This window comes from Prionailurus viverrinus, unplaced genomic scaffold (genome assembly GCF_022837055.1).
Source record: "Prionailurus viverrinus isolate Anna unplaced genomic scaffold, UM_Priviv_1.0 scaffold_33, whole genome shotgun sequence".
Classification (NCBI taxonomy): Eukaryota; Metazoa; Chordata; class Mammalia; order Carnivora; family Felidae; genus Prionailurus; species Prionailurus viverrinus.
The window spans coordinates 156,854-179,377 of record NW_025927604.1 but is presented as its reverse complement, the minus strand read 5'-3'; the positions used below and the strand labels follow the sequence as shown (position 1 = coordinate 179,377).

The following is a 22,524-nucleotide window of genomic DNA, read 5'->3' as shown; positions in this document are numbered from 1 at the left end:
GAGACGAAAACTGAGGGCGGGACGGAAGACAGAGAAGGTCTGGAGGGAGACGTGCCTAGTGATTCCTCATGACTTTTTGGTACTTGTTGGCCAGGCAGGCGTAAACGTGATTCCCCACTGAAACTCGGTTCCAATTTACAAGCTACTTGAAGCAGGTACGTTAGTATAATGTTACCACCTCTTCTGTAACCAAGAGTGACTCTCAGGTTTTGGCACTTTTTGAAAGAGCCCTTAACAATTCGGGACACAGAACAAAAGGTAAGTGTCCCAGGTCAGTGGTGAGACAGGAGGAGGGTTGCAGGGGGGAGGGGGCGCGTGGGACAGGCTCGCTGTCTGCTCGTCCCACGCGGTCTGCAAAGCATGAGCTGGGCAAGGGCTGTCACTCTCCGCCCTGTCTCCTGCGCTCTAGCCACAGTGCCAGCGCCTCGTGGGAGGGCAAGTGCTGAGGACTGAATAGGGGCTGACTCGGGGGTCCTTGCTGGCACCTGGATGCCGCGCCTTCCCCTCAGCTGGCGTTGAGCGTGGGCGAGGGGATGCACCCTCGGGACACCGTATGCCGTCACCCAGGACTGCGGTCTCAGGCCCCCCGTCCGGTGACGCTTGTGGCACCAGGGGCGTCTTTGGGGCGTGGCTCTTCCTCGTGGTGGGGAGTGTCCAGAACACCGTGGGACTCTCAGCAGCATCCCGGCCCCTTCCCCCCAGAAGCCAGCACCGCGCCCCCAACTGCACAGCGTGACGGTATCTCCAGAATGCTGCCAAACGTCCCCGGGCAGGGGTGAAGTCAAGTTGGGCTGTGTTAGTTTGGATTTCAGTTGGTTAAGTTGTTCTGACACCTGTCACCACATGGATGAACCTTGGGGACGTTACGCTCCGTGAAGTAAGCCAGTCACAAAAAGACAAATACTGCTTGCTTCCCATTATGTGAGAGTCTTAGAAGAGTCAACATCATAAAAGTCCAGCAGTGGTGGCCAGGGGGCTGAGGTGGGGGTGTGACGGGGCTGTGGCGTGAACGGGTACGGAGGTCCGGTTTCACAAGAGGGAAGGAATCATGGAGGTGGATGGGATGTGTCACGTGACATCTGAATGTATTTAATACCACCGAACTGTATACTGAAGAGTGATTAAGACGGTGAATCGTACGTCGTGTGTATTTTATCACAACGACGAGAAAACTTTAAAAAAGCAGTTGGGTATATTTGTGTGGGTTCCCTGCTCTGCTTCTCCATGTAAGGAATCTTGACGTTGGGCACACTGATTCCCCCTACTTCATTCTTCGTTTCCAAACTGTTTTAGCTCTTCCACTTCCTCCGTCTTCTAGTTCTGGAAGAATCCTGTCTCTGTCTACAAAGCTTCCTGCTGGGATTTCAATAGGAATCGCGTTAAGCCTGTAGATCACTTTGGGGGGAATCCGGCCTCCTTTCCGCGCGGAGCCTTCCCGTCCCGGAGCTCGACGCGCCTCGTGGTTTCTTAAACCTGCTGCGATTTTCCCGGTCGGCGCGTTGTTTCAGCACTTAGGTCCTGCACGTGTTTTGTGAGGTTTCCATCCAGGCATTTCATTCCTTTGAGCGAGTGTAAATGATTTTTAATTTCGGAGTCTCTGTGTTCATTTCGTTCCTTTGAGCGATTGTAAATGATTTTTAATTTCAGAGTCTACGTGTTCACTGCTCGCTCGCGGAAGTGCCCCGGGTTTCCGTGCATTCATGTTGTACTCGGAGCCTTGCTGAGCCCCCTTACTGGTTTTAGGAATTTCTGTAGACTCTCTGGGATTCTCCAAGCAGACACTTCTGTCGTCTGCACAAGGGGCTGTTCGGTTTTTCTTTTCTGACCCGTGTGCCTTTTCTTTCCTTGCCGTGTCTTTTGCCCTGGCTGGGACTCCAGCACCGCGTTGCAGTGGTCAGAGTGGATGTCCTACCGTGTCCAGATCTTAGGAGGGAGATGTTCAGTCTTTCCTGAGTATGATGTTATCGTAGGTTTATTTAAACATTGATACTGCTTTATCAAGTTGAGAAAGCCCCCCCCCTTCAGAGAGTTTTTTTTCATGAAGAGGTGTGTTGAATTTTGTCAAATGCTTTTTCTTGTACCTGTTGATATGATCATGCAATTTTTCCTTGTTAGCTTTTACTACGGTTGATGACACTGCTGGACTTTTGAATATTGACCCAGGCTTACATCCCTGAAACACTCCACTTGGTGGCAGTTTATAAATCTTTCTTATGTGTTGCTGAATCCTATTTGCCAGCATTTCATTAAATATTTTTGCATCTGTTTTCGTGAGAGTTATCGGTCTACAGTTTTCTTTCTTTTTTTCGTACTGTCTTTGTCTGGTTTGGGTATCAGGGTCATGCCAACTTCATAAAAAATGAATTGGTGAATGCTCCTCCCTCTTCTGTTTTCTGGAAGAGGTATGTAAACTTGGTGTTAACTCTTCTTTAAAAGTTTGGTAAAGGGGCGCGTGGGTGGCTCAGTCGGTTGAGCGTCCGAGTTTGGCTCAGGTCATGATCTCGCAGTCTGTGGGTTCGAGCCCCAACGTGGGACTCTGTGCTGACAGCTTGGAGTCTGGAGTCTGCTTCGGATTCTGTGTCTCCTCTCTCTGACCCTCCCCCGTTCATGCTCTGTCTCAAAAATAAATAAATGTTAAAAAAAATTAAAAAAAAAAAGTTTGGTAGAATTCTCATATGAAATCACCTGGCCTGCCTGGAGTTTCCTTTTTGGGAGTTTTTTAAATTACAAATTCAGTTCCCTTCATTGTTATGGGGCTGCTAAGTCATCTATTTCATGTTGGGTCCATTGTGGTAGATCCTGTGTTTCCCTGGAAGTGGCCCATTTGGTCCAGGTTGTGAGATTTATTTATGCAATTAGGTGGTTTTAATAAAGGATCCTTTCTTTTTCGTGGATTTTGCGATGTGCATGGAATCTGACAGGTTTTACAAAATTTGTAATCTCTTAAGATTTCTCTTTTCGGTATAAATACAAATGCACCATTGAATGTGGCATTTAAGAAAATGTTTTTAATGTTTATTTATTTTTGAGAGAGAGAGACTAACACAGCACGAGCCGGGGAGGAGCAGAGAGAGAGACACAGAATCCGAAACAGGCTCCAGGCTCCGAGCTGTCAGCACAGAGCCCGACACGGGGCTCAAACCCACGAACTGTGATATCACGACCTGAGCTGAAGTCAGACGCTCAACCGACTGAGCCATCCAGGTGCCCCTGAATGTAGCTTTTTATGATCCTAATTTTATGTGTGTATCTCTTTCTTAAAGAAGCACCCCCCCCCCCCCCCAAGAGTCAGGCTGTGCAGAAGCTGGACCCGCCCAGCCCACCGCACAGAGAGAGTCTGGGGCACATACGAAGCTTCAGTGAGCGCGGTGAGTCTGGGGTCTCGCTGCGGGTTCGGTCTCAACCAGTAGATGAGGTTAATGCTGTGAAGTGAAAGCCCACACGGAGAACGGCAGAGGAAGCGTGTCAGCTGCGTGTGTTTCTGTCTGATGTGACACCAGGTGATAAGGACCACTCAATGCTTTCCTGCATCCCCACCATCCTCCCGGAAGAGAAGCACAGAACAGACCCAGGACAGTCGGTGTGGCGTCGGGGGTGAAGAGCTGGAAGGACTCTCGGGGCGGGTCCATGGTCTGCCGGGAGCCCTGACCTCAGGGAGTTTGCAACGTTCCCACACCCTCCTCGCCGCCCTCCCGCGGGGCAGCTGATGTATTTCAAACAGGAAGCTCTTTGCAGATAAGGCTGCAGCCTGATTTGCTGGGCAGCCTGACAGCCGGGGCCCCCACTCGCCTGGCCTGTGGGGCTCAGCGGCCTCTGTAAATAGCAGCCATGAGGCTCCCGGGTGCAGTGTCCTCGTGGGTCCCCGACGGTCAGGACGCCCCCTTCGCCTAGCGTGCGCTGCAGGTAGGGACACTCTGCCAGGTGACCTGGCGGTCTTGGAGGGCAGGACGGGGGTCGCCTGGTCGAGGCGAGGTTCTGGGTACGGCCAGAGATGGGAGAACAGACGGGAATCTGTTCTTAGGTCCCCACAAAGGATGGGGGTGTCACGTGAACCAGGCACTAGAATTCCACCGTTTTGTTAATTCACCAGTTCGTGGTGGAAACTTCCCGGGGATAACTGACGACGACCTAGGGCTGCCAGCTACCAGACGGTTGGGGGAGGCCTTCTCAGCTCTGCACACGTTCAGAGAGGTGGGGCAGCCAGTTTCCGAATCGCCAGTCGCAGCGTGGGGCCGCACGGACAACAGCAGTAACCCGTACCCGTGGCCGGTAGCTCTGTTTTGGGGTTCAGTAATGGGAATGCCAGATGTGGGCAAAGATAGGACCGGAGAAGGTCACTTTCAAGCGCAGAGAGGGTCGCCTGGTACGGAGTGGGGGTTTCTCGTCTCCCAAACTGGATGAGACATGGTGAGACGGGGGCCCTTCCTGGCCTGCTGGCTGTGACAACTTGGAGGCCGAAGTTAGGAGGTGCTTATGAATTTAAAAGGCAAAGTTGGAAAGCCGCCGTGTGTGCGTAACAGGACTTCTGATGTGTAACAGGACTTTCCTGGGGGCCAGAGCCGCGCCCCGACCTCTCACGGCTATTGTGGTTCATCCACAAGCTTGAGAGGTCTGTGAGTGAGGAGAGGAGACAGAGGTCGGAGAACACGACGGGAAAAGCCTCTTACTTTGCGTGTGCCTCTCGGGTGGGCTCTGGGGAAGGAGCCCTCATCAGCGTCACCATCACCATAGGAAGCAACCCCCTCGTGGGGGTGGGGGCCCCAGCGCTCCGGTGCTCCTGGATGTGGTTCTCCGGCTATAAATGGTGGGCCCTAATGTGGATGTTTAATGAAAACGTACCACTGTACGTTTGGCAGATTAAGCCACATTGTTTTCATCGTCTCCTTCATTCTTATAAGGAACGGCGACTGAGAATTCCAAATTGCATCTCCCCTCTGAAACCCTGGCTTCCTTCACTGAAGGGAGGGTGGGAACCTCCTGGTCTCTGGCCGGGAGATAAGGATGTTATTCTTAAAGGAGGCCAGGAGCTTCTGTGTTTACAAACAGAATTCCTCTCCTCCGGGGCGGGGGAGCCAGAACCCTGGGGAAGGGGCTCCCACCCAGGGCCGCCCTGCTCTCTGCCCTGCTGATGCGCGAGCAGCGAGGGCCTCAGGGCGGCGTTCTGGCTTCCGCTGGTTCTGGGCTGTCCCCTCCCTGGGCACCTCCTTGCTGGGCAGGTGGCAAGCAAGCCGCCTCGTGTGAGGGCGGTGGGTCGGGCTGAGCAGCGTGGCGGTCTCTTGACACACCCCTTCTATCCGGAGGGGAAGTTTCCAGGTCAGCTGTTGACACCCCAAAACCTAAACCCTGTTTGCCTCCCCACATACCAGCAAATGCCCATCGGCTTCCGCACGAAAGTAGGTGTGGAACAGATGTTTGTCATGACTCTTTTTTTTTGAGAGAGAGAGAGAGAGAGAGACCATGTGCAAGTAGGGGAGGGGCAGGGGGAGCGTGAGAGAGAATCCCAAGCAGGCTCCACACTCAGCAGAATCCGATTTGGGGCTCGATCCCACGACCCTGGGATCCTGACCTGAGCCCTAAATCAAGAGCTGGACACTCAACCGACTGAGCTGCCCAGAAGCTCGTATCGTGACTTAAAAAAAAAATTTGGGGGGGCACCTGGGTGGCTCAGTCGGTTAAGTGGCCGACTTCAGCTCAGGTCATGATCTCGTGGTTCATGAGTTCAAGCCCCGCGTCGGGCTCTGTGCTGACGGCTGGGAGCCTGGAGCCTGTTTCAGATTCTGTGTCTCCCTCTCTCTCTGACCCTTCCCCGTTCATGCTCCATCTCTCTCTGTCTCAAAAATAAATAAATGTTTAAAAAAAATTAAAAAAAAATTTTGTTAATGGTTATTTATTTTTGAGAGACAGAGGGCAAGTGGGGGAGGGGCAGAGAGAGGGAGACACAAATCCGAAGCAGGCTCCAGGCTTCCAGCCGTCAGCACAGAGCCCGACGCGGGGTTTGAACCCACAAACTGCGAGATCATGACCTGAGCCGAAGTCAGTCGCTTGACCGACTGAGACACCCAGGCACACCGTGACTTTTTTAAAATTGAGAGATTATTGACATACAACATTACGTTATCAAACACTGTTCGGAGCTACATCCTGGAAAGAGCCAAAGCCTTTGCTTCTACAGCAGCTAAGATCCTTGCAGTGAAGGACACACTGCAGTGACCAGGCCGGGCTGTCCTTTGTTCAGAAACTGTTAGGGATCCCGGGACCTGACGGCCGTGTGGCAGACAGACTGCGAGGCCGTGTCCACGTGGGCCCCTGGCTCTGCAGCGGCCGTGTGTCCGAGGGGCTGGCCCTGGGAATCACGTGCGGACGTCAGGCGTGGAAAACCGTTGGGGAGCTGGACAGGCAGTAGCAGGAAGAGAGCATCCACTTCTGTGTGTTGTGCTTGTGAACTTCTGTGCATTCGTTCGTTCGTTCGTTCGTTCATTCACGGATTCTTTCCTTCACTCGGCCAGGGTGCCCTGAGCGCTTTGCCAGCTGCGGGCGTGACCTACTTCCCGACCACGTTGCGGGCTCGGGGACCCCCGGCCCAGCCGGCAGAGGAGAAGGGAGAGGGCAAAGGTCAGCCCTGTGGGCTGTGGGCGACCTCGCACGTCTTCTCCCTCCTGCAGTCGGTCACTTGTGTGAGCGCCACAGGCCGAGCGCCAGCCTCCTGGTCCAGTTGTGGTGCGACGCTGGCCGTTCAGCCTCCCGCGGCCTGGGCCTCGCCACCCTCATGGCGAGAAGCGAGGTCCCCAGGTGGTGTTGGGAACGAAATAAGATCAACGTGTCTGGGTTAGGTAATAAATGGTGGCTCCTTTTCTCTCTACCAAACATAAACCAACACACAATAAAAGCCACGGCAGCGTGATGCACGCGGGCAGGTGGGCCCACTCTGGTGCTCAGTGGCTGACGGGAGCAGAGGGGACAGGTCAGGTGCGTCAGGAGGCCCCAGGTCCTGACCCCACCGTCCCCATCGACGAGGGGTAACTCTGGGCAGCTGATTTCATCCCCCATCTGTGGTCCCCTGGCCAGTGGGACGGGAGCAGTGTGCTGACCTCCGTGGGCCTTCTCTTCTCCCCCATCGAGGGACAATCAGCCTCACCCCTACCCTCTACAGTCCACCCCGTGGTCACGCAGAGGGGAGCTGGGGCCTCCCTGCAGGCGTCACGGAGCGCAGGCGGTTTCTGCCTGCGTCCTTTTCATGGAGAACGTGGCACAGCATGGGCACGCTAAGGAGGGCATCGACGTCTCAGCTCAGAGACTCTGGCTTCCTCTGTCTGGAGCCGTCGCGGGCCGCGAGGCCCTCACGCCGCGTGGTGACGGCAGCATCATGCTGTCTTCAGCAAGTGCTTGCCGCGCATGGGCCCAGCCCCTTGCAGACCTCTCGTGCTCTGTGGCTCCTCCTCAGGGGGACCTTGGGGGCTCCAGCCTCCCCTGTAAGGTGAGCGCAGGCTGACAACGGAGTCGTGATGCGGCCCGGGCACTGGTCCCGGTGCTGGCCCGCAGCCGGGCGCGTGGCTGTGCCCAAACGCTGTGCCACGTGAACATAAAAGTCTCGGAGTGGGGGGTGTCTGGGTGTCGCCACCAAGCCTTTCCCACCGGCACTTGGGGGAGGGACGCACGGCCAGCTTTCTGCACCCTGCGCCTTCCAGGGTCTGTCCCCATCCTGCCCCCCCCACCCCAGGGACTGATCTTGGTGGTGTAGGTGATAGACTTAGATAATCGATGAGCTGTAGCTGCACGTGGCAACGTGGGCGAGCCTAGGGCAGAAGGTCGAGTAAAACAGTCGAGACTCAGAGGACTATGGTGCCTTATAAAGTCCCAAACCGAGCAAACTGCACAACATATTGTTTAAGAACGCAGGGGCCTACGGTAATGCCAGTTAGGAAACCGCAGGAGACGCACGTTCACGGCCCCAGAGCCAGGCTCCTCAGGGGCTTGGGGTGGACCTGGGCCCGGGGACTGCGGGGCCACTGTGCTGGGAGAAGCGTGGTACTTTCCATGCGACCGCGCCCCTGCCTCCGTGTGTACCAAGTATCCGCCACAGGGAAGCAGACGTGAGAGCCCGGTGGCCGCTGTCAGGATGGAGGTCCGAGCAGGGCCGGCAGGGGAGGCACGGGCGGGCCCACGGGGGAGGGCCCCAAATGCGGGGACAGGCCCGACAGCTACCTGCGCCCTGGCCCCGGGTTCTGAGTTCCCGTCACTGTGTCCCCTTCCCTCTTGCAGGGGTCAGCGTCCCGCACGCGCTCGTGATGAGGAGCGGTCTGGCTCTCCTCGGCCTGGCCTTCCTGTGGCTGCTCCCGTCTGGGCGTCCTCAGCAGACGGCGGAAGACGCCTGTTCCCTGCACATCCTCGTCCCGGGCCTCAAAGGTAACCCTGACCGCGGCCTCCCGTGCGCGGCCGAGTGCCAGCTCAGGGTCTGGCCTCCGTGCACCTCAGTTTCCCCATCTGCAAAATTAAGGGTTGGACTACATAATGTGCACACTTTCTTTGGCCAAGAGATCCTGTAATTCTGAAGCTACAAGCCACTGCTGACGTGCGGTCCATGCACCACACACGTTATCGCAAATGACTTGCAGAGTGAGATCTCATCTGGCCCATTTTTTTATGTTTACTTATTTTTGAGACAGAGAGAGAGACAGAACGTGAGTGGGGAGGGGCAGAGAGCGAGGGAGACACAGAATCCGAAGCATGCTCCAGGCTCCGAGCTGTCAGCCCGGAGCCCGACGCGGGGCTCGAACTCACTGACCGCGAGATCATGACCTGAGCCAAAGTCGGACGCTCAACCTACTGAGCCGCCCAGGCGCCCCCGCCTCTGGTCCATTTTGCAGATAAGGACATTCAAGGCCCAGGGACATGTAGCAATTTGCCAAACAAACTGGGTCACTCAGGCTACGAAGCCAGTGGTCTTATGCCAGTTCCTGAGAGCTCTAAATTCCTACTTTAAAAAACAAACAAGCAAAACCCCCCAACACTTTTCTCTTGTTGGTTTGCATATAATTTACTCCCGGTGGAGCTTGCCCGGCGGAGCCGGTGGGGGGCGGGCACCAGCACAGGGGAAAGAGTCAGGGCCCTCAGACTGGCATCTTCATTCAGAAAAGGTCCCTGGTTTCTCCGTAGCTCGGGCAAGAGATTCCACAACCTTGTGACTCCCAAGTGTGATCCACCATTCGAGGGCCCCAGTGCAAGATGCAAATGTGGGCTTCTTGTGCAGAGTTATAAAAAGACTTCAAATCAGGGCCAGGGCACATGCCCCACGCGGGGTGGGCGAGCTTGGGCCTCTCGCTCCAGGAGCAAGAGGCAAGGGCGGGAGGGGCCGGCCCACGACTTGCACTGATCGCCTCGCGTGCCCCCGAATTCCATTCTGCTCCCTTCCCACTTGGACGGCGCACACCCCGGGCCCCAAAGCCTGGTCTCTGCCGGATGGGACTTTTGCGGGAATGCCTGCGGCTCTCCCCACGGAGATCGTTGGAGGATGTAGACTCACATTTAGGGGCTGTGGACCCGTGACGAGAATGGCTGCCACCAAAGTCAGAGCCAGGTGCCTCCTGAGACCTGTGGGAGGTGAGGCAGTAGGCCCCAGCTCGGGGTGGACCAGGCAGGAGTCCCCGGGGAGCAGGACAGGGTGGGGCTCCTTGCAGGACCCGGATGCCGTGCTCCCAAGGGCCTGTCCTCTAGCAGGTAACAAGACACGTTTCCAGGTCGTGTGGAGCCGTGCGGGATGTTTCGGGGCCGCGGAGCGTGTCTTCCAGATGTGCTGGTCAAGCGCAGCCCTGCCCCAGAGTGACCGGCCTGGCCACCCCAAAGGGACAATTCCGTAGAGAACGCCTTCTCACACTCACCGAAGTCCTTACGACCTGGACGTCCCGCTTTTATGTCCAGCCTCATTGAGGTTTAACTGGCAGGTTGTATGTGTTCAAGGGGACGACTGAACACACGGAAACCTCGTGAAGTGACGTCACAGCCACATTCGTTAGCCCGCCGACACCTCCCACCGTCCCATGCTGTGTGTGTGTGGGGGGGGGTGGGGCGAGGCCTGGGGGTCTCGTGGTGACCCAGGACCAAGGGGGCAACACGGCCGTGAGCTGGCCGACCGGATGCAGAGAGCCCTTACTCGGCGTCCGGATTTTACCGTTCTGCTGTTTAGCCTGGGCAGCAGGGGGAGGGGAGAGGAGAGAAATCTGTGCCAAAAAAGACCAAATGATTCGGGGCTCGTAAGCAAGGCAAGTTCAGGATGCGGCAGACTTTTGTCTCCTGCAACAGGAGCCCCTCCCTCTGCCGTCTGCAGCGGCCTCACAGGGCCCGGGTGCTCAGCCGTCCTCGCCCTGGACGCAGCCCCCTGGTCCGACCTGGCAGAGAGTTCGTGACGCCGCCCCCACACGACGCCCCCGGTGGCAGAGAGCGCTCCGCCCCCACGACGACTCTCGGTGGGCTCGGGGGCGTGGTGGCTTCAACGCCCGCCTGTGAGTGGCCCCGGTGACGGGCGACCCGGCCTGCTGCCCTCTCTGGGACGGCCACGCTCGGCCTGCACGGCCACGAGAGCCAGCTTGGTGCGCGGGCGTCCGTCAGCGGAGGTGAGAATACGGGCGCGATACAGGCCCCGCTCTGAACACGAAACGAGCACGTAAACGATGTCTTCTTTCGTTCTCCACACGTCCCTGAGACCCCACGGGCCGGGCCCGGAGGGAGGGCTGCTACGGGGACACGAACACAGGCCTCCCCTGTCCGTCGCCGGATCCAGACTGGGCTTCAGAACCTTTCCCGACCCGACTCCTGCCGGCCCTTCTGCACCGACTGGTGTTGGCACTTGGGATGAAATGTATCTGCTATTCAGACCTAACAATAGCACGTTCGCTGTGCATTTGGAGAGAGAGATGACTCGTTTAAAAAAAGGTTTTTTTAAAATGTGTATTTATTTTTGAGACAGACAGAGAGAGAGAGAGCATGAACAGGGGAGGGCAGAGAGAGAGGGAGACACAGAATCCGAAGCAGGCGCCAGGCTCCGAGCTGTCAGCACAGAGCCTGACACCGGGCTCGAACTCACGGACCGCGAGATTGTGACCTGAGCCGTAGTCGGACACTCAACCGACCGAGCCCCCCAGGCGCCCCAGAACGCGTGTAAGTTTTGAGGGGAGAGGTTCCCAGCCACCCCACCTCCTGAGACCAGCAGACAGCAGGCCCTTCGGACCCTGCTGACCATGACCAGTGCTGCGAAAGCAGCTTTGTTCTTGAGAAGCACATCAAGGGCTCGGCTCCAAGGAGGAGGCCAAGGTCACCAGGAGGCAGTCCCGCCGCCGATGGTTTCTGTGGCCCCTGGCGCTGCCACTCCCGAGTTTGGGTGAGAACGGTGAGGGGCGGGACGCGGCTTCTCATAGAAACACCCATGCGGCTGGTGTTTTCCAGGACACAGCGCGTCCCGTCCCCGGAGCTGGAGAGTCCACGAGGCACAGGTGGCGGGGAGGGTCTCGGACTCTGGGCTCTGGACGGAGCCACAGCGACCACAGAGGAGTTCAGGGCACCTGCCACCAGCAGTGGCCGCAACACGTTGGCTAATACGGTCGGTTGTCAAGGAAGCAGAATCGTGGGGAGAATGAAGTTTGAGGGACTTTCTAACTATCTGAGAGCGACCAAGAAAACCCGTGTTATTAGGAAGGCTCATGTTTAATGATGCGTATTAGTCACCTTTCCTGCTTTAGGAAGAGGGGTTTGTGGGACACGAGGGGCCGTTCGGGGCTGTGAGGGTGTGTCGGTGCCTCAGATCCTTGCTACGCACGCCGGTCCGACCAGGTTATATGCAGGCGCGTGAAGCCGCTGGAGAGCGGGCAGAAGTTGTGCCATCAAGGAGTTTCAGGCCAAGGACGTGGCGCGTGACAGCAGATTGCTGGTGCTGCACGTGCGGCGATGGACGCTCGCCCCCGCCGGGACCCTTGCAGCAGCACACTCGCTGTTCTGCCCCGACACGGCGGGTGGACCCTGTAACGGCCCTGGTGGCTTCATGTGGCCCTCAAGCCTGAGGTCTGAGCGCTGGCTGCTCCCCGCCCTCGTGGGCTCCTGTGGACCAGTCTCTCCCGGTCTCCTGGCCCCTCACCTGTGCAGGCGCTGCCCCCCGCCCCCGTCTCAGACACCCTTTTCCCTGTTCCTTGCCTGGCAACAGCCCGTCTCAGTTAGAAGTCCCTTCATCAGAGGGGCCTTTTCCGATCGCTCAACTGAATTATGGCTTTTTCAGGTTGAGATCGTTGCCTCATTTTATCTCACTTTATCTTGCATCCCGCGTTGCAAATGACGATTCTCACGTCAACCTGACTCTCGTTCACGCGCAGGAAGCCTTTACAACCTCCCGCTCCTCTTGGGTAGCCGCCGCAATTCCCTCTTCATTCTCGATGTTCCGTGCGTCACTCCGACACGGCCAGGTTGTTTCTGCGCGTCTCTCCTGCGTGGTTCTCCGTGGGCGCTTGCCACGTGCTCTTTTACACCTTCCCCTGGTGCCGGGAGGTCCCAGCTGTTAAATCTGCACGCTCTCACGGCCCCAGTGTCTGTTCCCCCTTTTCTGGAATTCCTTTAAGGTGGATGGTGGAACTGGTGGGGCTTTTCTTCACTCTCAACTTGATAGCTTTATTTTTATTTTTTTAAGTCCAAACAAAGCTTTCCAGTTCTTTATCTCTTCGTGTTGCATTGTGAAAAAAAAAAATTCTTCAGCCTCATTTCTTGTTTCAGGAGCTAGCTTGTATCATGGGCCGTTCTGCTTCTCGGCCTTTCTGTAGTGCGATTCCGTTCAAAAATTAATTTCGGGGACGCCTGGGTGGCGCAGTCGGTTAAGCGTCCGACTTCAGCCAGGTCACGATCTCGCGGTCCGTGAGTTCGAGCCCCGTGTCAGGCTCTGGGCTGATGGCTCGGAGCCTGGAGCCTGTTTCAGATTCTGTGTCTCCGTCTCTCTGACCCTCCCCCGTTCATGCTCTGTCTCTCTCTGTCCCAAAAATAAATAAACGTTGAAAAAAAAAATTAAAAAAAATTAATTTCGTGTACAAGATCTAGTTGGTTCTTTTTCAGTGCTTTTTCATTTTGCTCATAGACACTTATTCTCTCATCTTTTTTTATTTTTAAAACCGTTTATTTATTTATTTTGAGAGATAGACAGAGTGTGCGTGGGGGAGAGGCAGAGAGAGAGGGAGACACAGAAGCAGAAGCAGGCTCCAGGCTCTGAGCTACAGGGGTTCAAACTCATGAACCGCAAGATCATGACCTGAGCCGAAGTCGGACGCTCCACCGACCGAGCCCCCCAGGTGCCCCATGTCTTATCTTGATGAAGATATTCAGCGTGTGATTTGAGAGCAGGCTCTGACTGCCCCAAGAGTTCTGTTCCTCTGCTATTTCTCTTTCCTGACGTTGGTGTCCCCAAATGTCTGCACGTTCTTGGTGGTGAGTTCATCCTGTTAGTTGGTTTCCCACTGGTCTCTCAATGTATCTCCAAGAATTGCTGTTGTAATAATTTCCTCTCTGAAGAAAGACAAACGACTCAGAGATTTAAGGGCCACGCATGTGTGCTAGGCTTATGTCGGCACACCCTTCGCCGGGGGGCTGGCCAGAGCCTTCCTGGCTGTGGCACGGGGGTGATGGTGACATGCCAGCTCTGTCTTCTAGTTTTTGTTGTCACTCACTTTGCTTTTCTCTTTGTTTACTTAAATTTTAAAAATATTTTGGCTTATTTATTTATTTTGAGAGAGAGAGAAAGAGCACAAGCAAGCAGGGGAGGGGCAGAGAGAGAAGGAGAGAGAGAATCCCAGCAGGCTCTGCAGCCAGCGCAGAGCCCAATGTGGGGCTCGAACCCACGAACCGTGAGATCGTGACCTGAGCCAAAACCAAGAGGCCGACGCTTAACCGACTGGGCCGCCCAGGTGCCCTCTCTTCGTTTACTTACATTTAAATGGAACGTCCCCTCCTTCCAGCCAGATGATCAGTTTTGGGAATCCCGCTGGGGAATCTGTAACCCAGTTAAGCCTCTCCCCACGTGTGAGTGCCTAGGAGAGTCACAGAGGACCAGAGTTACGCAGACGCTGGCGGGCATGGCGCACACCTGGGCAGGTGCCCCGGCCGCAGGTGGCACCCATGTGCTCTCATAGGGGGAACACCACCCCGATTAGGCGGACGAGCCATATAAAAATGGCTGGGATGTGGCACGAGGTCCCGGCCTCCGGAGAGAAGAGGCAGCTGGTGAGGGAACTGGGGGTGCAAACTGGAGAGTCAGGTGAGAAGGTGGCCGCCAACGCGGGGGCTACAGACCTACTGAGGACGACGGCTTTAGAAAGGGGACGTTATTTGTGACCACATTCAGCTTGTTGTTGGTTTTGGGAAGGGAGATAACATCATCGGATCTGTGTTTTAGGTGTGGGTTGGGGGGGTGGGGAGGACTGGGGGGACCCTGATGTCCCCCCAACATTGGGACCCTGTCCTCTGCTCCAGCCACACCTGCACCGCTCCTTCCGGGTGCCTCCGCGTCCTGTGCCCGTCTGTCCTGCATGGGCAGCCTGAGGGCAGTCACCAGGGCGAGTCCGACGGGGACAGAACACGGAGAGGACAGGGAGTGGGCCAGTTAGACCTCACAGACCCGGGCGGGGGTTGCACTTAGCTGATGAGGGACGCAGAAAAGCAGAGGTGAGGCCGGGCCCGGGCTTGCAGTCTGGGAGCATCAGTGTGGCCACCGGAACCAGGAAAGTTGTAGGACGGACTCATCCCCGGGGAAAAGCCATCGGGTCCATTTGTGGCCAGTGTGGGGTCTCAGGAGACTTAACAGCCCATCTCCCTGTTTCAGTTCTGAATGAAATCAGCAACAGATAAAAGAACAGCGGGTGACTGCCACCAAAACATGCCCAGACCCGTGATAAAGGCGGGGGCATGTAGTGTGGGCGGAGAGCAGGACACATCTGGGGGCGCGCAGAGTGACTGAGAGCAGGACCCACCTTGATAACGAACTGAATCAGGCGGATGTGCCCACCTGGTCACAGGTGCCCGGCCCCCAAGCAGGAGCATGTGCTGTGGGGGTGGAGGTGGCGGGGTGGGGGTGGGGGGCTCGTGCTGAAGGCACCAGGCGGTGCTGACATGGGCACCTGATTATTCTTCCCGGGTGCATCAGCCAGACGCAGGGTGGGTGGCCAGAAGGACACCTGGCCATGGGGGATCCGAGAGACCCCTGGGCCCCTCAAGTGGCCTTGGGGGCGGAGGGGCAGCGGGGCAGTCAGAGAGGGTCTCAGGGAGGGCTGTGCACCAGAGGGCGAGCTGGCCCGGAGGCATGACTGGAGAGAGGGACACACAACATCCCCGGAGGGAAGGCGGGGGGCAGAGGCAGAGCCCACACAGATTTGGGGCGGGGCAACTTGAGATCTCCGTGATAGGGGCCGGGAGGAGGGGTGAAGGCCTGTGGGGGTGGGAGATGGTCCGAATGAGAGATAAAATCTCCTGGGGGCTGGGGTGGGGGAGAGGAGGCCACGGGGCCTGGCTGGTAGCTCAGATACAGTGACAAGCCGTCTGTTGTCAGTCCTCCCCATGTCACACTGCAGCGTGAGCCCAGAACGAGGTCCTAAATGCGGTGACTTCTTCCACAGGGGATGCCGGACAGAAGGGGGACAAAGGTGCACCCGGACGGCCCGGAAGAGTCGGCCCCACGGGAGAGAAAGGTACCAGCCCCTTCCCCCCTCCCTCCCCCAGGTCTGGCCCTTCTCGGTCCCTCAGAGATCTGCCCGAGAGGAACCAGCTGGTGCTCTGGCTCCTGCAGGAGCCACGGGGTGGGGGGTGGGGGGTGGGGATTCGAAAGGAATTTGACACCTTGGAGTGAACCAGGGTGCAGAGTGCCCCTTCCCACATAATAGGGTGGTCACGTGCATGGAAACTCAGTCCTGGCCTAGCCCCTCGCCAGCGTCCTCTGCAAACATATAAGTGCAACTGTGAGACTGTGCAACGGTTATGGAGAAGTGCACGCAGTGACGGAGGTGTGCCAAAAGTTATGGAGGATTTCAAGCAGTTTCGTGGAGGCGTGCGGGCAGTTAAGCAGGCGTGCGAGCAGTGATGGGAACACTTAACCAGATAAGGTGTGTGAGCAGATAAGGAGGCGTGCGAGCAGTGATGGGGGTGTGCAAAGGACCAAGTGGACAGACTTGGCTGGTGTGTGTGGGGCTACACAGTGGCTCCCCCACCTTGGCTAAAAGACCCTAGTTGCTGACTCTGCTTCCTTCTTAGTACAGCAGTGTCATTGTCCCTATCCCCCGGGGGCCGTGCTGAGTCCTACAGGAAATAGATCGTACCCGCGAAGTCGCTGCCCAGTAAACGGGGTAGAGGCGCGTGCCAGCGTATACCCACTGTGCTCTGGGAATTACGCTGCCATCCGCCCAGCTGGTCCCCCAGTCGATCCCGTAACACTGGAGAGCTAGGTGGTTTCCAGTTTTCAAAAAGTTATTACAACAATGCAGATAAAGGCCATTGAGCATATACAGTAAAACCTTGGATCGCGAGTAACTTGTTCTGCGAGTGTTCCACAAGATGAGCAAGCATTTCCAATAAATTTTAACTTGATAAACGAGCGATGTCTTGCAATATGGGCTGTACGTGACACTGGACGTCACGTGATCACATCCGAGCCAATGGTTCTTGAAACTCGCTTTGATATACGAGCGCTTTGGATTACAAGCGTGATTCTTGGACAAATTATGCTCACAAACCAAGGCTTTACTGTGTGTTCAAGCATACGCACTACTTTTTCACTTTTTTGAGGTATGATTTCTGGACATGCTCCTTTTGATGCACGAGTCATGAGTCGGACAGCTGCACACACCTGGGAAGCCCCTGGTCACGTTCAAGACCCAGAGTATTTTGGTCACGATGCCTCCATCATCCCTGATGATTTTTATTTCTTGTTTTCTCCTTCACTCCTAACAAATTAGTTAAAAAAATAAATGAACTATTCTCATAGTTCAAAGTTCAAAGCCTACTCCTTCTCAAAGTTCAAAGAAACTCCATGCTCCCTGGCACCCTCCCCCCCACTGGGTTGATTTCTCTTTTCAGAGATAGTCCGCGAATGGAATTGGCAAGCACGTGTACGCTCTATTCCTCCCTCCTTTTGTGCAGACGGTTACACTGTACACGTATTGATCTGCATTTCCCTCTTTCACTTAACAATATGTCCCCGAGATCATTCTATGCGGGCATGGACGTGTTTCCCGCCTCCTCCCCCGTGGTGATGTGGGATTCCGCGTGTGGACTCATCCTGCTTCAACTGGGCTCCATTCCTGGAGGGGGGGTTGCTGCAGAGAATGATCCAGTATGTGTCCTTTTTAAGCGTGTATGAATACGGCTTGAAGGTGAATTTCTAACTGTGTGATCGCCAGGTCAGCGTGCTCAAGCATTTGACATTTTGGTCGATCTTGCCCTCCCAAAGGATGGAGGCAATGCGCTCTCTCACGGTCAACACAAAGAACCGTCGCCCGACGCCCTCGCTGAGGTGGGAAGGCTGCCAGTCTGACCGTAGGAAAATGCCGCCTTAGGAGGCTTCACTTTGCTTCTCTTACTCTGAATGAAGCAGAGTCACTTTTCGTGTATTTAAAAGCCATTTGTATTTCTTTTCTTTTGGTTCTTCTATTGTGTCTTTTTCAGCCTTTAAAAAATGCTTTCGGGTTCTTTTTCTTCTTGATATGTAAGATACTTTTCCTACCTCTGAATATCTCCTTAGAATACGTTTCCTTAGAATACTTCAAAAAGGCGATCCGTGCGTACCCCTCTGTGCACTCTTCCCGTTTTCTGGAGCACTCCATCCGTGGAGCAGGAGTGAGGGAGGCAGGAGCCCCTCTCCTGGGGCCCCTGCAGGATGCCAGCCCAGCTGACTGGGAGGAGGAGGGAGGAGAGCTGGCCCCGGGGGGGGGGGGGCGCGGGCGGGGCGGGCTCCGTGGTCAGCTTGTGCTTCGCAAAGTGCTTGGGTTGTGATAACAATCTCAGAACTACAGGGCTTGCTGTTTTTAGTTTATTACCATACTTCTCAGGAAAGTGGAAAGTGCTGTACATGTACCTCTAATTTTATTACTGAACTAGGTATGAAATTTACACGGTGGTAAGAGGATGTTTCTCTGCTTCTTTGTGGGGACGATTCTATATTGTGCAGCCGGGAAGTGGGCTAGCTCCCCAACCCTAGATGCTCACAAATTCATCTCACGATCCCGTTTCACTGATGTGTCTTCCAAGTCACCGTGTTTGAGCTCAACAGGCAAGTGGCAGGGAAGTCCTGCCTTCATTAAGTAACTGCCTTGTTTCAGCTCTCTCCAACGCACAGCAGTAACAGGTGCTCTGATAGGTTTATGCATACCGGAAGTGAGAAAGTCAGCCATACTAAAATCACCCAGAGACTGCTACTTATTTTCGGTATGTTTCCTTTTTTCGTGCTTTTTTTTGCTTTGTTGTGATTACGTTGTTCACATAAATTTGCATGCTATTTCTTTTGTTTATCTTGAGAGAGAGAGTGAGTGGGACAGGGGCAGAGAGAGAGAGAGAGAGAGAGAGAGAGCTACAGAGGAGCTGACAGAGAGGGAGAGAGAGAATCCAAGCAGGCTCCATACTGTCAGCACAGAGCCCGACGCGAGGCTCAAAACCACAAACCGTGAGATCATGACCTGAGCTGAAGTCAGATGCTTAACCGACTGAGCCACCCTGGTGCCCCTTCCTCGTTCCTTCCGTATTTTTGGTATTCTGGACAAAGACCACGAGCTGATTTTTGATGTTGGCACGTTTTATAAAGATGGCTGGACCTACAGCAGGTGTCCCTGGGGTGAGGGTTTGTAGTCTCTGGCCTCCTGCAGACACCCCGCGTGCTGACAGTGCGCTCACGGTCTGCGATGGACGTGGAGAGAGCTGTGGGCGACCTCGGAAGTGCCAGGCCTGGCTCCCCTGTGGCAAAGCTCCCAGGAAGGATGAGCTCAGCTCCCGGGGCCTCCACAGACCCCCTCCCCCTGGCCTCTGTGCAGCATGGGGTGGCAGCCGCTCAGGGCCTGAGGGTCCTCCCACCCTCTTTCCCACCCTCCCCTCCTGTCCGGGAGGGTTTTGGTGGCTCACAGCCACCGCTCGGCCACACTCTTCCTGGTGCCCGGTCTCCGACACCTGTAGCTTCCAGAAGGCTCTTCTCTCCCGCGGAGACGCACGCGGACAGCAGCGAGCATTGCAGGAACCGGGGGTCTGGGACGTGTCTGCTCTTAGCAGTCCGGGCACCACCTGGGCGTGGACAAAGGGACCGCCGCCTTTTTTCATTTCTCGGAATCATTTTTTTCCGTGTAAATATTACTGGACTCCTTGAGAAGCATAAAAAGTTTATTAGTTTTTAAATCTCTATCACACTTTACTGGTGACCGATGCTGCCGTTCTGAGCTTTCACCCGGTTGCCCCGACGCCGGCTTCCTGCCCACAGCACTGCCCTGCAGCTTCCTCAGCTGTGATCTGGCTGTGCCAGGCGGGGCGCCGTCTGGGCCTCAGGGGTGGGGTCCTCCGCCCTTCTCGGGGTGCTCCCGCTTGCACACGGTGTCGTCCACCTGCCTCACGGTGGCTGCTGAGGGTCCCCAGAGCCTCTCTCCAGCACCTGGTCCAACCGCTGCCAGGAGGTTCACGTGCAAAGTCTTGCCCTCAACTTTCCAACCCACTTTCTCATCTGAGGCTCCACAGCCTTGGGTCTCGTGAGTGCTGACGACACCCTGAGCCTCCTGACCTTCTGGCTCAGTGTCTGGGCGAGTCCCTCCCCTCCTCTCTGTTCACCACTGCAGGGTGGGTCCCTTCCCCGAGTTATTTTCCACAAGTGCGCCACAGCAGGGCTTCCTCCCTTTGGGGAAGTCCCGGGACTGGATGGATCTGTGGTCCCAACGCTGCCTATGGGGCTCAGCCCCTCCTTCACATCTTGGGCAGATCGCTAGGAGCCGCTGATGGGGGCCTGCTGCTCCCCACAGTGGAGAGAGTGCCCCTCACCCCCGGGGCTGCTGCTGGAAGTGTGGGAGGGACCCTTACATCGCCCTTTGCCTCCGAGGCTAATCCGCTAATCTCTCTCCCTCCCCTTCTCCCCATTCTGTTTTGTTTCATGGCATGTTTAAAATACAACATACTACGTTTCAGCTAAGGTAGAAAATTTTGGACACCACAAAATACGTATGGATAACATGAGATTGTTACATAAAATTTTATTTTAGAGAGAGTGCACGCATCTGCAGAGAAAGGGGGGCAGAGAGAGAGGGGGTCAGAGGATGCCAAGCAGGCTCCGTGCTGTCACAGCAGAGCCCGACGCGGGGCTCGAACCCACGAACTGGGAGCTCGTAACCTGAGCCCAAGTCAAGAGTGGGACGCTCAACCGACTGGACCACCCAGGAGCCCCCGGATGAGGTTATCTGGATGAAATTCACGCAGTGAGGTCCTCTGCATTCGGTCAGGTGACCCGCCAAGACGGGTCCAAAGTTCTCACATCAGTGCCAGAAGGATGACACAGCCACTTAGGTCAGCGACTCTCAAACTTCCTCTCTTTGTGAAGCAGCGCGAGTGTCCATAGCATGGAGCACCTGCAGGCAGAGGGGGTCCTGCGGGCTCCGGGACGTCGTGGGCCCTCCCGCCCCCCCAGGCTGCCGCCTACTCTTAGGGCTTTGCAGGTCCCGAAGACCATGGGACTCGGACTCCATCTGGCAAAACACGTGAGCTGCTTACGCTTGCAAAGTGTCTCTGGCATCGAGGCCTGAGGGGCATTTCTCCTGGGGTCCTTCGGAAGTGGCCCCGCTGGTGACTGGCCTTTAATGGCAAGTCCGCACCGTGCGTGGTGGGCGTGACCCACCTGCTTTCATCTTGGTCTCACGCGAGACCCGGCGCTTGGAAAGACCACGATCAATTGAAAAATAATTTCAAATTCAGCCTCTTCAAATATCTTTGAAATCTGCGGTGACCCTGTCCGCCGTGCCGAGGGCCCCAGGGGTGCAGACGTGGGTCTGTGGGTCTGTGGCCAAGGATCGGGCCACGCAGAGCTGGGTTCTTTTCACTGGCTCTGCTGCGCTGCTGCTTCTCAAACCGTGGTGCACAAGGGAACCAGCCGGGCCCTCCTTACAGTGCAGCTTCCGTTCCGGAGGCGGCTGAGACGCGGGCACCCGTCGGCAGGCGCCCAGGCATTGCTGTTCCCGCCTGGAACAGCGTTCCAGCGTCTGCGCTGCAGGTCGGTCGTGAACATCTGCTCGCCCTCACCTGGGTGCCCTGCTCATCTCGGATCCCGTCCCGTGGAGGCGTCCCGTGGGGCCTCTGGCGGATTTGCTGTGTGCTGGGGAGGGGGGAGGGGCTCGGGTGGGCACACGGAGCAGCCCCCCTGCCAGGGGGACTCAAACAGGAGAAAGTGCCCGCCAGCCGATGGATGCCTTTTCTGAAATAACAGAGTCCAGCCGAAGGGGCTTCAGAAACCTCCTGCTGTCCTTTGTCCTTTACTGAAATAAGCGTAATTTGCACATTTCTAGCCTGCACAGCGAGGTGGAAACCGTACAGGGCTGGCTCTGCTGACACGGCCTGCTAAGTGTGTCATCCACGTTTTCAAGGCGCCCTGCTAGGAGGACAAGATTAGGGGGCCCCCCGGGCCGCTCCCCTTGGAAGCCAGGGCCCTCCTGGCGCGCCAAGGTGGAGGGTGACCCTGTGTCGGTGACAGGCTTTCTGGGCTCTGCAACGTGCACATTACCCTTCGTTAAAAATCGCTGAGGAAGTGAATTCCGAGTGCCCTCTCTCCCCGGTCTCCACTTCAAAGGACTGTGTGAGATCTTCATTAAAATTAATCAGAATCACGTGCCTGCTGTGCTCTGCTCCCGCTCCTTCGTTCCTCCTGTGTGTCTAGAGGACAGACACGCTCTTGTACGCTTCTCATTAATGGGACGGGACAAGGGAAGGACATCACGTCAGCTCCCGGCTCCCCGGGGAGCCTCCGCCAGCTCTTCAAACTTACGGGGACGGGATCCAAGTGCGTCTGGTGCATTTGCAATCACCTCCTACATCCGAGGCAGGGAAATTTGTTTGCAAAAAGCTTCTTGTCGTTTGGAGGGCAAGAAAACCTTCCCGGAAGCAGGCAAAAAGGCCAAGAGCTCTCGTTCTCATCGGTGCTCCCGTGAGAGCCTCCGGGCTTACTACCACACTATTTCTCCGCCCAAGAAACGTCTGCGAGTGAAAACAAGTCAGCTACACAAACCGCCTGGGATCGCTATGGAGAATGTGCTGACCATCTCGGGGGAGTTTAATGGTTCTTACCTTTGTGTCTCCAACACACCCAAGACACAGAACGTTCCTCTTGGGAACGGTAGCCACCCCAGGGATAGGTCAGTGCACAGGGGCTGTGGCAGGGGGCGAGTGTGCGGGGGGCCTCCTGGGTGCCCTGGTGGTCTGGGTTCAAGCCCAGCCAGTGCTTACCAGCTTCACAACCTCGAGAGGTGTGAGGATAAAAGATACGTTTGTGTTCGTGCACTTGTGCACACA

General features: G+C 56.1%; 1 protein-coding gene across 6 annotated transcripts in view; it reads left to right on the top strand.

Annotated features, from left to right (window-relative positions):
* The first annotated feature begins 3,725 nt into the window (after positions 1-3,725).
* Positions 3,726-22,524, top strand: part of COLEC11 (collectin subfamily member 11) — a 28,772-nt gene continuing 9,973 nt past the window's right edge. Inside the window, exons 1-3 of one of the 6 annotated variants that reach the window (XM_047845140.1) lie at positions 3,728-3,903; positions 8,260-8,403; positions 15,630-15,701. In XM_047845140.1, the coding sequence (XP_047701096.1) occupies positions 8,286-8,403; positions 15,630-15,701 (190 nt within the window). In that variant the 5' untranslated portion in view covers positions 3,728-3,903; positions 8,260-8,285. Of the gene's footprint in view, positions 3,904-8,259; positions 8,404-15,629; positions 15,702-22,524 lie in introns of all 6 variants that reach the window. The other 5 variants (XM_047845138.1, XM_047845141.1, XM_047845139.1 and 2 more) reach the window with 5 other exon arrangements.